Source organism: Scaptodrosophila lebanonensis, unplaced genomic scaffold, assembly GCF_003285725.1.
Source record: "Scaptodrosophila lebanonensis strain 11010-0011.00,11010-0021.00 unplaced genomic scaffold, SlebRS2 tig00000092-arrow-pilon, whole genome shotgun sequence".
Taxonomy (NCBI): Eukaryota; Metazoa; Arthropoda; class Insecta; order Diptera; family Drosophilidae; genus Scaptodrosophila; species Scaptodrosophila lebanonensis.
Window position 1 is genome coordinate 4,841,399 of NW_022060566.1, and position 14,797 is coordinate 4,856,195.

At 40.3% G+C, this 14,797-nt stretch overlaps 1 protein-coding gene and 1 non-coding gene across 5 annotated transcripts in view; both read right to left on the reverse strand.

Annotated features, from left to right (window-relative positions):
* The window catches only part of LOC115627247 (pleckstrin homology-like domain family B member 1), a 33,515-nt gene that overhangs the window by 2,285 nt on the left and 16,433 nt on the right, over positions 1–14,797 (reverse strand). Inside the window, exons 3-9 of one of the 4 annotated variants that reach the window (XM_030522872.1) lie at positions 12,658–13,064; positions 11,146–12,516; positions 10,864–11,075; positions 9,820–10,562; positions 8,728–8,953; positions 5,719–5,896; positions 60–466 (exon numbers count right to left, since the gene is read on the reverse strand). In XM_030522872.1, the coding sequence (XP_030378732.1) occupies positions 60–466; positions 5,719–5,896; positions 8,728–8,953; positions 9,820–10,562; positions 10,864–11,075; positions 11,146–12,516; positions 12,658–13,064 (3,544 nt within the window). Of the gene's footprint in view, positions 1–59; positions 467–2,287; positions 2,528–5,718; positions 5,897–6,003; positions 6,163–8,727; positions 8,954–9,819; positions 10,563–10,863; positions 11,076–11,145; positions 12,616–12,657; positions 13,065–14,797 lie in introns of those variants that run through there. The other 3 variants (XM_030522868.1, XM_030522870.1, XM_030522871.1) reach the window with 3 other exon arrangements.
* Trnak-cuu lies at positions 14,446–14,518 on the reverse strand. The gene has a single exon. It is a non-coding gene; the product is annotated as a tRNA-Lys (tRNA).

The following is a 14,797-nucleotide window of genomic DNA, read 5'->3' on the forward strand; positions in this document are numbered from 1 at the left end:
GATATATTTAATTGAGCTAGCCATTCTAGTATCTATAGTACTGTGTTTTGAGGACTTACCCGCGACAACTGTGGGCATCAACGAAGACATGTGGACACAAATCGATTTGATGGCCGGCCGTCTCAATGTGATCGCGCAGATTTAGATCGAGTGAGTAATTGGGCAGGTAACGCGTTAGGGGACGCTGATGTTTGGGCAGAGGGCGTTTACGATCGCTGCCACCACCGCCGCCACCTGCGCTGCTGCTGCCGCTGCCCGCCGATGTGGTGTCCTGTGAGTTGCTACTCGCCCGTTTGCTGTCCGCCGCCGACTGCTGCATCAACAGTTCACCATTTTGGGCGACAAACTTGGGCGCTTCAATGGCCTCACAGTTGTTTGCCTCGGAAAGTGGGCGGGGACTGCGCGCAGGTGGCGCACCGCTGACTGTAACCACATGATGCTCCAGTTCTGGCTGTGAGTGACGCTGCTGTGGATGAGAGAATAAGTGGGCTCATAAGTATTATTATTGTTTTTTTTTTTGAAATGCTGATAGCGCAGCTGTTTGTCCAAATCTATTTAAAGCCAACAACAGTCCAATCAACCGACGATTGCCGCCTTGTCCGTTCTGTGTCAGTGGCAACGTCAACGGCAGTGGCAGAAGAAGAAGAAGAAGCGTCGCATTCCTTGGCTTCGGGCCAAACACTAACCACACAACTATGCGTGAAATTGCAACGCACTCAAGTTCGTCAATTACTTTAGTTAGTTAGTTTTCAAATTATTCGTGTTGGATACCCAATACCCATGATCGTTTTTCCATTGATAGAAAATGTAATTGTGTAGAGTCCTTTTTCGTGAAGCTTGTTAGATCTTTTAACAAATATTACTTCTTCATATCCTTACAATAAATATTCTAGGTTAACCATCTATCCCTTCTATATTCAGAATAATATACTGGATTACAGATTATTTGAAATATTTTTTAAATTGAATCTAAAAAGTAAAAACTCTATGCCTTACGCCAAATTTTCAAATTAACCAGCATTTATTGCTAGATTAACAAAAGATTTCAAAATCAATGTTTACATAATCTAAATAATTCGAATATTGAAATTTAAGAACAATGTTAAAATGAACCAATTATTAAAATAACTTTTTATCCATTTACATCAAACAATTCCTACTAAACCGCCCATAGATGATCTTATAAAATGAGAAGTTCTCTCGATATGATCTCTGGACTTGCCTGCATCGTCTAAAGATCTTTCATAACCAATATTTGTAAGTATCATATAAACAATAATAGCTAGGGAGTGTTAGAACAATTTTAAAGTTAAACAAGACAAAATATATTTGTAGCCCCTACTTGATCAACAATAGATAATCTTTTGAAACGAAACTTATTCGCTGAGACTAAAATCCTTTGGGAACCCCAAAAAATAAAAAAATATTTTTGGTACAATTATAAGTTAATAAATTTCGAAATAATTTCCTGTTTGACAAGAACAGATGAAACAAAAATTAATCTACATACAAATTTTAAACGCAAAGAAGAGTCTTCAAGCTTCAATGTGTTATTTATTAAAATACCATCTGATTTTATCATTCAACAACTAGATATCTTATAAAATAGTATCTGTGTTGATCTAGAAAGTTAATCTGATTTTATATTTATGCATGAAAAAGATTCTTCAAGTTAATAAATGTGTTGTTATTTATTACTTGCCCATCTGATTCTATCATTTAACACCAAGAAATGATCCTATGAAATAGTATCTGTGTTGACTTTTTTTCAAGCTACTGATCTCACTACTGATCATCTTTCGTTGATCTAGAAAGTTAATCTCAATACACTTAAAGAAGAGTCTGTTTACTTGTCCATCTGATTCTATCACTCAACAACAAGAGATGATGTCTTATGAAATTGTATCTGTGTTGGTTTCTCCTTTCAGACTATTTGTATTATAAAACATAATACGAGTTTGTAAATTGACCACTTTATAAACAATCTCCAGTCCCAGATCAAGTCTCTAGGTCAACAACAAGGTGATATTCAATTTTAGAAGACTCAAGACTCATAAGAATAAATATGTATAAATAAATTTGTAGTGCCATTGTTTGCAATTTGTTTATCTTTCAAGTGATTTGCTTTTATTTTGTCACACAGTGCTCCAATTTCTATTTATATCTGCATTGATAAGAATAGAACTTGGAGCTGTATGCTGATTAATGCGACACAAATGCCGCTTCTGCTTCTGATCTTGAAGTGGTTGTTAGAAAAGTGCTCGATCTTGAAATGAACTGAACTCACTAGATAATACAGAACGCTTCGATGACGGGCATTTGCATTCGCATTCGCATCTGTGCGACGACGCTGTACATATGTCATCCAAACGGACATGCTGATCACTAATCGCTAGAATTGGGGCACTTAGTCGACGATTTACACGCGAATAATTGTTTGGTGCTTTAACGTGATGCCGAAAACGAATCGATCGGTCGATCGCTTTGATTGGAATGAGGCGATCTACAAGAACTGTTGTTCAAACGATGCGCACATTGCGAACATTTTCCAGCATCGCATCGACGGCAATACAAATATTATAATGAGATGCGAGCAATTTTTTTTGGCGAAGCGGCCAATGATCGTGGCCAATTAGTAAGCGAACGATAAAGTGGCCCGTACGTGCGCCAAGAGGCGAAACGTGTGCGAATCGTGTAAACAAACTTAAAGAACGTAAACAACAATAACAACAATAATTAGGAGCACAATTATAATATCAGAACACCAAACACGCGTAACGACCGGCATCAACATATGAACTGACGACGGCCCAAAGCCAAAGCAACAATCTTTGGGGCTTTGTTGCGTATAACACACAATTCTCGTACGTATTATTCACATAATAAACTTATTAATAAAGTAGTCCACAGAAACGATCTATATAGTAGATATACTCGTAGGTACATATATGCATACATATATTCATATTTATTATGTGTGCTGAGAGTGCGTTCTGAGCAAGAATGGGACTGGACTACTGGCTATTGGCCTCTATTGTGGGGGCGTCTGTTGCCATTTGAAAATAAACAACAACAACCAATTTTGAAAACAATACAAACAGCACAATAGAATAGAATTGCGAATTCATTTGAGTGTTTGGTTGGGTTGTGCGCCAATTTCCAACAACTCGTGACTAATGAGCAGCAGCCTGAGACCCAGAGCTGTGACGCTAAGGTGAAGATTGCAATATTGTGGGCATCTAAGCGAGAATGTCACACAGTTCTAGGAATTGCTTTTCAGTTCTAAAATTCTGCAGGAGAGTGTTCAAGTGTTCGGTGAGCTTTGCGATATCTTTTCAAAAAATAATAGCTTTAATCTTATAACCCTATTGCTGGCGTGTTTATTTTAAAACACTGATAAGGGCTACGCTCATCAACCACATAACAAACGAGCCGAACATTATGCTGGCGCTGGCCCGACTTGTGTATACCCTTCAACTTATATAATAAATGGAATTAACAGTAATTCAGTATACATTTAATATCGAGGTTGTTCATGATGTCGATTTTGAAACCGATTCTTCCAATGACAGCTATGCACTAGTCCAACAATTTTAATATTGCGGGATCAGCTATATAAAATATTTAGTATTGAGATAAACTTGGTCTGCGCATGAATGAGAGAAGGGCACATAATTAGTTTGGTATCCCTAGATGTTATGCTTCTAAAGTTTTCGTGGTTCATACAGACGAACAGAAGGGCAGACTGACTGTCTATATCGATTGGTCTCGTCAAACTGAAAAATGTAGAAGCAAAGGTCTGCAAATTCAAATAAGCCAATCTATTTTTTTTTTTTTTTGTAATACTACCACTATGCATAAAATATTTTACAATTTTGTAACCAATAAATTGGGAAGACTGTTAAGTTCACTATACCAGCAGGTTAGCCCGCTTTCTCTCCTAAGTAAATCTCTATGTGTGTAATCCGAAAGATATCGAGCTGAAGTGCTACATTTCTGATCTTGCAAATATGAAGAAAAGAAATTAAAGAAATGACTCAAACGGAAACATATGTAGAATGTTCAGATCTTCCAGATCTATAAACAGACCCCTGAACCCACAAAGATATCGCGTAATGATCGGCTTTAACATCATAACGTATCTTGTAAAATCTGGGAAAGAAAACTTCTATATCAATTGAGGAAAAGAACAACTAAAGAGCACACGACAAACCTGAGATTTGTTCACATAAGTAAACACTAGTTAAGTGTAGCCATGAAATGCAAGAAAAGCGGAACACAACACCTAGTTTTTTAGACCAGAAGTCTTCGATAAAAACGCAGCTGTTTTGTCGCAAGAAACATTGATTGGTTTCTGACGCATGGATTTTACTTTTCAATGAAAGTAGTTAGCCCATTTGTTGTGTGTTCAGGCTTTAAATAAATCATATAGACTTCAAAGTCGACCGTAAGGTTGGAATCTTTTTCTAAATGACTCCTTTTTTTCTATATTCTTAATTTTTTTTTGTTTTTTGTTAGAACTTATAACATATTCGACCACTTTTGAGCTATAAATCGGATCATAGCTAGCACATCTAATTACCTCAACGTGTCAGGTTCGCTTTCGTTTCCGAATTCAATTAACTTATGTGGAACCGAAATGGCTAAACATTTTAAAACTTTAACCATATTTGAGGTTTTCGGCTAACAACAAAATTGAAACATAATCTTGGGGCAAAACTTTTAAAACTGTTTGAAATACTCAATACATTTTTTGAAATCCAGTGCATTTACCAAAATCTTCTCCACATAATTGAACGAAATAGGAAACGGAAACCGACTTTAATATTGTAAACTTATATTATGATTTTTGTTTACTTAATAGGTTTTCTTATTTCTTTGTGTTCGCTTATATCGACAGCCTTGTTTTAAATGCAAACAGAAAAAAATAAAAAAAAAATTGTGCATAATAGTTTGGCATAGAACATAATTTTTCATATACGAGTATACTTTTTCTTTGATGAGTTTTGTCTTATTTCAACTACTTTTTATTGTTGAGCTCAACAAATTGTTAGCCGTAGAAAACTCGTAATTCCCAAGTCCATTTCAGTTGCCTTAATTATATGGCAGGGCTCTCACTAAACTCTCCACTGTAAGAGTAAAAGCTTAAATCTATATTATTTGTATAATTACAGGTTAACGCTGTACAGATTTTGGGTCATAAAATACACAGTGAGTGTGTAGAATTATATGGAAATCATCGGTGTAAGCTCTGCCAACACATATTTAAAGCGCAAACAGAAATATAATTAGTTTCTAAGATTCATAGCCTATTGTTGATTGCTGGCTAGTGAAACTGGATGGTGAATAAATTAATTGCACTTTAATGGGGATCTGTAAATATGCGAACGATGAGTAAAAATAATATAAATATATATGTGCGTACTATTTTCACCAATTTTGAATAATGTTTGTTTATTCAAAAAGCTGCCTTTGGCCGGCAACGGAAATGACGTTTAACATTTTGAAAAAACCCACACCTACAACGCACTGCTCTGTTTTGGTCGAATTTCCCGGAAGCAATAAAACAATGGCCCAACTCTCTTAGTGTATATTTTGCCATTTGCATAAACAGTTATTAAGGCTATTGGTTGTGGCCCAGGTCAGGGGGTAATAGTTGGGGAATAGTTCGTCTATAAGGTGTGCGTTTTGTTGTGATTTCAAAATTGATTTGCTCACCTGCGCGTTGCTGTCGCGTTTGCTGCTGCTGTTGTTGTTGCTGTTGCTGTTGGGAGATGAGGAATCGCTGCCGCCATCATTTTCCTTATCATGTGTCTTTTGCTGTTGCTGTTGTGGCTCCTCCACGTTTAGCTTTTGCAGCTCCACTTTCTCAAAAAGTTTAGCATCTTGGCCGCCGCTATAAAAATAAAAATAAAAAAACAAACAAGGCAACGCATTGATTTATTGATAAAGACACGTACTCGTACATAGTGGTGTGGCTTTGTAAGGGCTTTAAGAGCTCACCAACAGGGTATTAGCGCATTTATTCTATCCATAGCGGCAAATGAGTAATGCGGACGATAGCCGCCAATACTATATATTGATGACGCCCGACGACGAGGACGGGAGGCGACACTTTCGAATCAATTCGTAATTCGTTTCGTTTCGATTGACACTCGCACGATCGCGCGCTCTTTGGCCGACTGGGCGGTTGACTGGTCTGACTAAACGGCTAAATGCACGGCACGGCGCAACAGTTGGCAAATAAAAATGCGCGCTCGCACACTCACACTCACATAGGCAAACACACACTCTGAGAGAGACTCGCACACACACACACACACACACACTCACTCACACACTAGTTGTGTCGCCTGATAAGCACAGCGTTTCAATTTTCTTATCAAAAACAGAACAGAACAAACAAAAGCTGCGCCACCGACTGCCCGAAAATGTAATTGCAGTCAACACCTTTAGAGTGTAGTGTGTGTGTGTGTGTGTGTGTGTATGTATTGGTGTGTTTGTGTGTGTGTGTGTGGGTTAAAGAGGGTGGCTATAACGACCGAGTCCGAGTTCGAGTCGGAGCGATCAACCGACCACTAACTAAGCTTCCAACAGCAACTCCGAAATTAAAGAGAAGAGCAGAACGGCTTCGTCATTCGCATCGTCAGGGCCGACATCGACATCGTCATCGACGTTAAAGTCGCTGTCGCCGTCGCCAGATCCGTGACAATATAATGAGCATGGAATGGAAACTACTCCAAGACTTCGGGCACGATACAATCTACACATATGAATGTACATATAGTTTTGTTTACATAATATCTGTCGGATTGTGGTGCGTCGTTTGTTTATACCGATTCAAAAAACCGGTTTCAATTTTCAATTTGTTTAAGAGATTTCACATTATTATTATTACTCTTTTCTTCTTCTTCTTCGTCTTCGTCTCCCCCTGTTTTCTTGCTATTAGCAAAATATTTGATTAATTAGTTTCGAGTTAAATGGGCGCCGCCGCCCAAGAGGCGCAGGCATTTTAAGTCTATTTTACACTGAACTACACAGTAAAGGGTGTGGGCTTTGATATACTTATGCACCATTATATATAAGATATTTCGATAAATAGTCATATAATTGATAAGAGAGATAAAAATAACTGTTGCTGGACGTTTTAATTTTATGAAATAAAACACTCTTCTCATGCATTGATGGTAAGAAACTCTATCAAGAAGCTGGGACAATTTTTACCTTTCTAAAATCAAGATCAAGAGAAACAGCATGACGAGAGAAATCGATCTAGATCGTCCGTCTGGATGAATGCCTTGATATAATATATATATATATATATAAACATGGTATGTAGAAGATCCTAGTCCCTAGGCTAAGCGAGTGTTATTTTTATACCCTGTACCCGTAGGGTAAAAAGGGTATATTAGGTTTGTGCAAAGTATGTAACATACAGAAGGAAGCATCTCCGACCCCATAAAGTATATATATTCTTGATCAGCATGACGAGAGAAATCGATCTAGACATGTCCGTCCGTCTGTCCGCCCGTCTGGATGAACGCGAGGATCTCAGAAACTATAAAAGCTAGAATAACCAAAGTTGGCATCCAGATTCTCCTAGGTCCGAGTAAGGACGAGTTTATTTTATTTTTTGGAATTTTCCCCCCCTTCCCCCGCTACAGAATTTCGTCAATAGCGTCCACATTTCAAATGCTACCTAAACCAAACTTTGCACACATAATTTATGTATAATTGTCTACTGTTGTATAAATTCAATTCAAGTCCGACAGTGTAATACCCTGTACCCAGGTAAACTTCCGTCACTGAGTTATATGCGCCCATAGCAGCAGCAAAAAGAGGAAGAAGAAGAGCGAACTTGTTGCTGCAGTTTGGGGGGGTTGTACTGGCGAGAATTTGTTTCGCTAATAACTTTTCTAGAATTGACCGAATATAATAAAATTTTAAACAACAGTAGATAATTATATAAAAATTATGTGTGCAAAGTTTGGTTTAGGTAGCAATTGAAATGTGGACGCTATTGACGAAATGCTGTAGCGGGGAAAGCGGGGGAAATTCCAAAAAATAAAATAAACTCGTCCTTTCTCGGACCTAGGAGAATTTGGATACCAACTTTGGTTATTCCAGCTTTTAGATGTTTCTGAGATCCTCGCGTTCATCCAGACGGACAGACGGACGGACATGTCTAGATCGATTTCTCTCGTCATGCTCATCAAGAATATATATACTTTATGGGGTCGGAGATGCTTCCTTCTGTATGTAACATACTTTGCACAAACCTAATATACCCTTTTTACCTTACGGGTACAGGGAATAAAAAAAGGTTGTTCTATTTAGATATAACGGTGATTGGTTGCGCATATTTACAACTATATTCTTACACTATCCTACTGGTACTTAGATCCGTTTCTGCTACCTTAACTTTGCAACCGAGTGTAAATATGAGTGCAACGAAGCGCAGCTCAAGTTTTCGTCAGCTGCACAATTAATTAAAAAAAAAAAAAGATGTGGAGAGCGCGGAAAGAGAGAATGGTAAGTGGGGGGAGTGCGGGAGGGAGGGGTAATTAGGGGGGCAATCAATCCAACGGGTTCAAGTGCCTTAGCGAATGCGTAGTGCGGTTCATTGGATTGGCTTTGGCTCATTAGCGCGCGCGACGTTCATTTAATAAAGAAGGGGGGCATGGGGCGAGAAATCGGTTGGGGGGCTTGGGTTGTCTGTTCACTCACTTGGCGGTCATTGGGGCGTGTTGCATGGATTGATGTTGCAGCTGCTGCTGCTGCTGTTGCTGCAGCTTCTGTTGTTGCGTCGGGGGTGTTGGCGGAGACGATGATGCTGAAGACGATGATGACTGACCGCTCAGTGTGTAGAGCAAATACTGAGTGCGCGCCTCATCATGACTCTTCTTCTTCAGATCGCATATCTTCTGGCGTTCATGCTCGATGACCTGATGACCTGCAATATACATTTAAATATCATGAAGTCATCTTTGTATATCTGTGTGTAACAACAAATTTTTACGATATAAAGCAATATACAAGAGGCACAAGATTTATAGATCCATTAAAAGATAGGAATACCCCTAAACAAATATTAAAATTACGGTGGATCTGAAGTCCAACTATGATCATTATTTTCAATTTTCTAATAATATCTGAACTAACAAAAAACATTATTATAGTCTAGACTCTAGAGAATGTAAGATTAGCTCGGTATTTGCCGAGAATACGAATGCGGACAGAGTGAAGCATAAACTGAATACAGGTTTTATCTAGCATTACAATTTTCTGGAGAGTGGTTCACCTTACTACACCTTGGGCGGAGGACTTTAAACTTTATAAATATCGAGAATTGATATTTGATAGGCTCTATTGCGCTTCTTTTTTGGTAGAGTTTACAATATAGCCTATCATCTAAGTGACATATCAAGAACAAAATATTTAACGATCTTTGACATCTTTAGGCTGCACAGCTCAGGCTCTTCCCATTATAATCGAGTAGTCTTCCAGAATACGCATGTGGACAGAGTGAAGCATTAACTAAATAAAGATTATACAGTATATCATAAAAGTTCTATGGTGCTATCTGGCGAAGGTTGTTCACCTCGTCATGCAACTAATATTATATTAAAAGTAACAAATTGAGTGGAGGGCTTAAAACTAGTATATTATGGCCCATTATTTTAGAACAGAAGAATCACTTGTTATCTTCAGGTGTAGAGAAAGAGGGAACCCTCAGCTATTTAGGGATTATACCTAGCATAACTCTCAATTAATATGTAACTAAGTATACAGTATCTTCAGAAATTATGGTGTGAGTACCTTGCTGTGCCAGCAACAATTTACGATTACGTTCGATTTCCTTGATGCTGTCAAAGATCTTTGTGCAGGCGCCCTGGGTTGTTGATATGGGCGCATCGTTTGCAACCTTGCAGCTGCGATCGATGTCGTCCTGCGAGGGCACACGACGCTCCAACGGATTCACTTCAAAGCAATCGCTTCGTAGCGATAGGTTAAAGCTAATCTGTTCGCAGCTGCCGCCGCCGTCCGTTCCCAAGTTGGTCTCGAACACCTGTAGGGGCGGTCGCTTTGGTGTGCTCGTTGCCGTAACCGTTGCCGTCGCTGTGGTGGGCAGCTCGATTTTGTGATTATAGAACATATTCTCATTGACGCTCTTCGACATGAGGTCGTCGTTGGTGCGCAGCTTTGGACAGAGCAATTCAGCGGAGCCGAACAGCGACTGAGACATAACGCCATTACCCAAATTGGTGGCGAGCGGTGAATTATGGGGACTGGCCGGTGGTGTGTCCACATCGACGACACCCAGTTGTAGATGTAATGTTGCCAGCTGTTGTGTAAGTTCGCTGATCTCTGTCTCGAGTGTAAGACGTTTCTCCTGGCGTTTTAGTTCCTCATGACAGGCATGATATTCGGACTCCTCCTCAAAGTATTGAAATTCCAGATCCTCGAAGGTCTTCCGATCGCTCTCTAGCAAATCGGAAACATGTTCCAGCTCCTCCTTAAGACAAGCGCTATTGGGATTCTGCTTCAGCATAGCGCGAAGTCTGTAAATGAAGAATAAGTGGTGAAATATCTCGAAGTATTTATCTTAAATATATAGAGTGCATTTTTCCATCGATAAACAAGGTATATTTTATGGTTTTGATAAACTTCGTCTGTGTATGGCTAAGATAAGTTTAAATGCCGAATGTGGTGCTCCTTGCTTGTTTAGTTTAAAAGATATCGATGTTCATATAGACGGACACTTCTACATCAAACCCCTCTCAAAGGAGGCCCATTTAGTCTTGTTCGGCTTGAGAGAGGTGCAGCCAGCCTTTATAGGTATTTTCATTTCATATAACTTACTTTTTCATCTGATCTTGTCGCATTTCGATGAACTGCTTCAACTTGGCCTGTTGATTCTCCTCCATGACGCGCGTGGAATTGCGTTGCGCCTCCAGGCGATGTGTGCGACTCCGTAGCGCGTAGAGCTGATCTAGCAGTGTGGGTGTTGGTAGTCGCGTTGTTGATTCGGTGTCGGTGGTGGCTTCGCCATTCTGGGATTCACCATTGACGTCCTTAAGTTTAAATGAGAGTCGAATGTAATTAAAATATATTGCTAGGTGATATAATTTTTGATGGACCTACTTGGGTTGGAGCTGGCATTTCGGCTAGTTCCTGTTTTAGTTGCTTCAATCGCCCTGAGACCTCCCGTCGCTGACGCTGCAATGTGGCCTGATCTGGAGCTGGTACTGGAATTGGTGCCGCTGCTGCTCCATTTATGGTGCGGGGTGCTGGTGCGGGTTTCTTGCTTAACTTGGGCGATGCGGTATTGGTGTCGTTGCAACGGTTCAGGTTCAACGTTAGATTGTTAATATTCTTATTGGCACGCTTGCTTCGATGGCTCTCCTCCAGCTGTTGTTTGCGCTCGAAGGATTTGAAGAGCTGCTCGTAGTCGCGTTGTTGATTCGGTGCCGGTGGTTTTGGTGCCAATGGTGGCTTCGGCTTGCCGGTGAGGGATGGTGCCGCTGACGTGGGTTGTGTAGTTGTTGGCGAGGCAAGCGAGAAGGCGCCACCAAAGGAGGCATCCTTCTTGGGTGACATGCAGTTGGTGCGTATTTTGGTGCGCGGACTCTGTGGCACATATTTGCCAACCACAACATTCTCATAGCTGCTCTTGGGCGTGGCATTTGTGGAGACGCTACCACTGCCACCGGCACCCCCAACGGTACCAGCACTACCACCACCACCCACATGTAATTGCCCGTTGATTTCAATTCGATTGGCTCCCAACAGACGCACATTTTCATAGCCTGTGGAGCTACCGGAAGTGCTCGGATTCGCCAGATTGCTGCCACTGTTGTTGCTGCCGGTTTGGAAGGGTGATTTTTTGTCTCGCGGCAGCGAACCATTTGTTTTTATGCGATTCTGAACAATGGGCGAGGAGGTAATGCTGCCACTTCCTGAACTCACGTTATGGCTGCTGTGCTGTTGTTGTTGTTGCTGCTGCTGCTGTCTGTCCGCATATTCCGTGCAGATCTTGAGCATATCCTCCAGTTCCGCATGACTCAGCGAGCGTTCAACGCCATTATTTATGTCCGTATTGACGCCATTCATGGGATAGATCTGCAAACCACCATAAGTGTACGTTCCCGGCTTCGGATAGCGATCGTACCGATCGTTATTTACTTTGGTAAGCAGTTCAGCGGTCTCGAAGCCTGCCTTGCCCCTCGGAGGCGTATCCGAGCTGTTGTTCTGCTGTTTGAATAAAGCCGCATTGCTGGGTATATTACAATAGCCGGCATTGTGGCCCACTCCAGCGCCAGTTCCTGTCGCGGGCCCCACTCCTCCGCCCCCGCCACCATTAGCTGGTAAATTCTTGATATATTGATTGTTTAGCTGCTTCTCACTGCGATGGTTTTCGGCTAGATTTTTAGCGAAACTGGCATACTTCTGGCCAAGCACATCCTTGGCAGGCATGTTGACGGTGACGAGATCGGAGCTAAAGACTTTGGGACACTGCATGCCATTCAGATCGATGCCGTTGGCAGGTGTCGTTGTGGATTTGCTGTTGGGCATGGAATTAAGTGATTTGGAAAGTGTGCCTGTCGCTGTTGATCCCCCTCCCCCTCCTCCTCCTCCTCCTCCTGCAGCTGTTGCTGTTGTTGTAATTGTGCTGGACTGTGCGGCGGGTTGTATAAAGTGTTCATAGAAGCTCTCCAACTCCAGGGACTGGCTGAACTCATGATTCTGTCTAGCGGATTGGGTGAAGTCGATTTGGGGCATAGAGATGCGCTCATTGGAGCCCATGGCGGAGCGCATCATTTGCGCCTCGTCTGGATTATTGAAGCGCAAATAGTTGGAGTTGCCAATGGTAATCATGGCGCCTTGGGTTAATGGTGTATCCACTTCGATGCGCGTCCCGTCGATCAGCAGACGTGCATCTCGTTCCGGCACTAGAGTCACTTCGTTGATCTCGCTACGATATATGGTGCAGTGGAGGGGACGGACACCACTGCCGTTCAATGAGATGCTGCAAGAGGGCGCCGAACCGATTGTCGTATCTCCTGCGAACCGAAAGAATTGAAACAATACATTATTAATCATCAGCAACAACTCATATTTGTTAATGAGGAGATATATACTACGAGTATACATACATACATATATGTATATTATTTACAATCTGAAGCTTTTGGGGCAAACAAAATCAACACGCGGTTAATTTCTGTCGTTGGTTGTTTGGCTCGTTCGTTCGTTCGTTCGTCTGCGAGTTTGTCGCACGATTGAGGCGAACACAACTCTGGACGTTGCCGCTGCTCAGCTATTGCGGTTATCTCGTCAGCTCCACGCATACCATCAGCGACAACAACAAATAACCACAACAGCAACAGCGGCGTCACCGTCAAGGCATTTTGGTGAGCTTGCGCATTGTGGTTAGAAACTGATTAGACACTGTGGGACGATCTTTATATGCATGGAAAGTCTGTTTAAAACCTACCACCTTCCCATCAAAAAAAAAAACTGCCTCTCAATGTATCTTCTTCTTTTTTTTTTAGGAAAATAGAAAAGATCATGTGTGCAAGACTAAAACAAAGCACGCAATGAACTTTAGAAATAAGCTAAGGGAATAGAAAGCGGAAAGAAAGCATAGCATACAAATGGATTTGTATTCAATCGTCATATCACTTGCTTTATGGATTGAAGCTCCAAGCCTTACACAAACAAAGCAAATAGCTGTCTACAAGGATCTTATATAAAGTATTGGAAAATGTTGTACAGCCTACAGTAAAAGTACACAAATAGTATAAATTACTAATAATCCGAGCGCGACGATACAACTTTGTTTAAAACCTGTAATTCAAGGTCCGAGAAACAGCAGGGGAGTTTTATTTTAGTTACAACACAGTTTGATTTTAAAAATATTATTTTCTTTTACTTGAGTTTAAAAAATTAAACATTCCAAAATATTAAACAAAATTGTTTCTTATTTTAGTTTTAGATTTTAAATTCAAAAACTAAAGAGTCGGTTTCTATTCTATGACCTAGAAAGCCATTGGAACAGCTGAAATGTTAGGTCAGACAAGATATAGAGATATCCCTAAAATACTGAACATTACTATCAGAATTGTTGTTTAAAAGACTGTATTAGAATGAATAATAATAGTTCTTTAAGGTCTAGAAATCCCTTTGCAATACGTCCATATACGTAAAATTAATACTAAATGCATTTTCTTACTCATCCATAGGAAATAAATTATAAGCACAATATGATTTCTGAGAAAATTGATAAGGAAACGAGAAGCTGATAGTAGAAAGCTCTTGACATGCTTACCACAAAATTCTGTGAAATATAGGTTTTTTTAAGATCTTGTGGCGTTCTCTTGTTATTTTTAAAATGCTGCTTGTATTTTGAAATTAAAAATAGAAAATATTGAAAATTATTTTCGCCCAACGTGGGGCTCGAACCCACGACCCTGAGATTAAGAGTCTCATGCTCTACCGACTGAGCTAGCCGGGCAGTTGTAAACCGGATGTTAAAAAAAAACTGAAAGTTTATTTTTGCAACATTGATAAGAACTATTTTTGAATACAACACAAATTTTCGAAAATAATATTTTGACGCACACTGTGCGTTTTGGGGATTAATTGCCCAATGGGTCATATATATTTATGTGTATTTGTCCAAACATATCTTATCGCTAAGGTGGAACTCTTTGAAATGTCTAGTTCCTTGTTCTTTTGCTTTGGCATTTGTTCGCCCCTTTAAATTTTCTGCATTATCACTTACAAATGACCT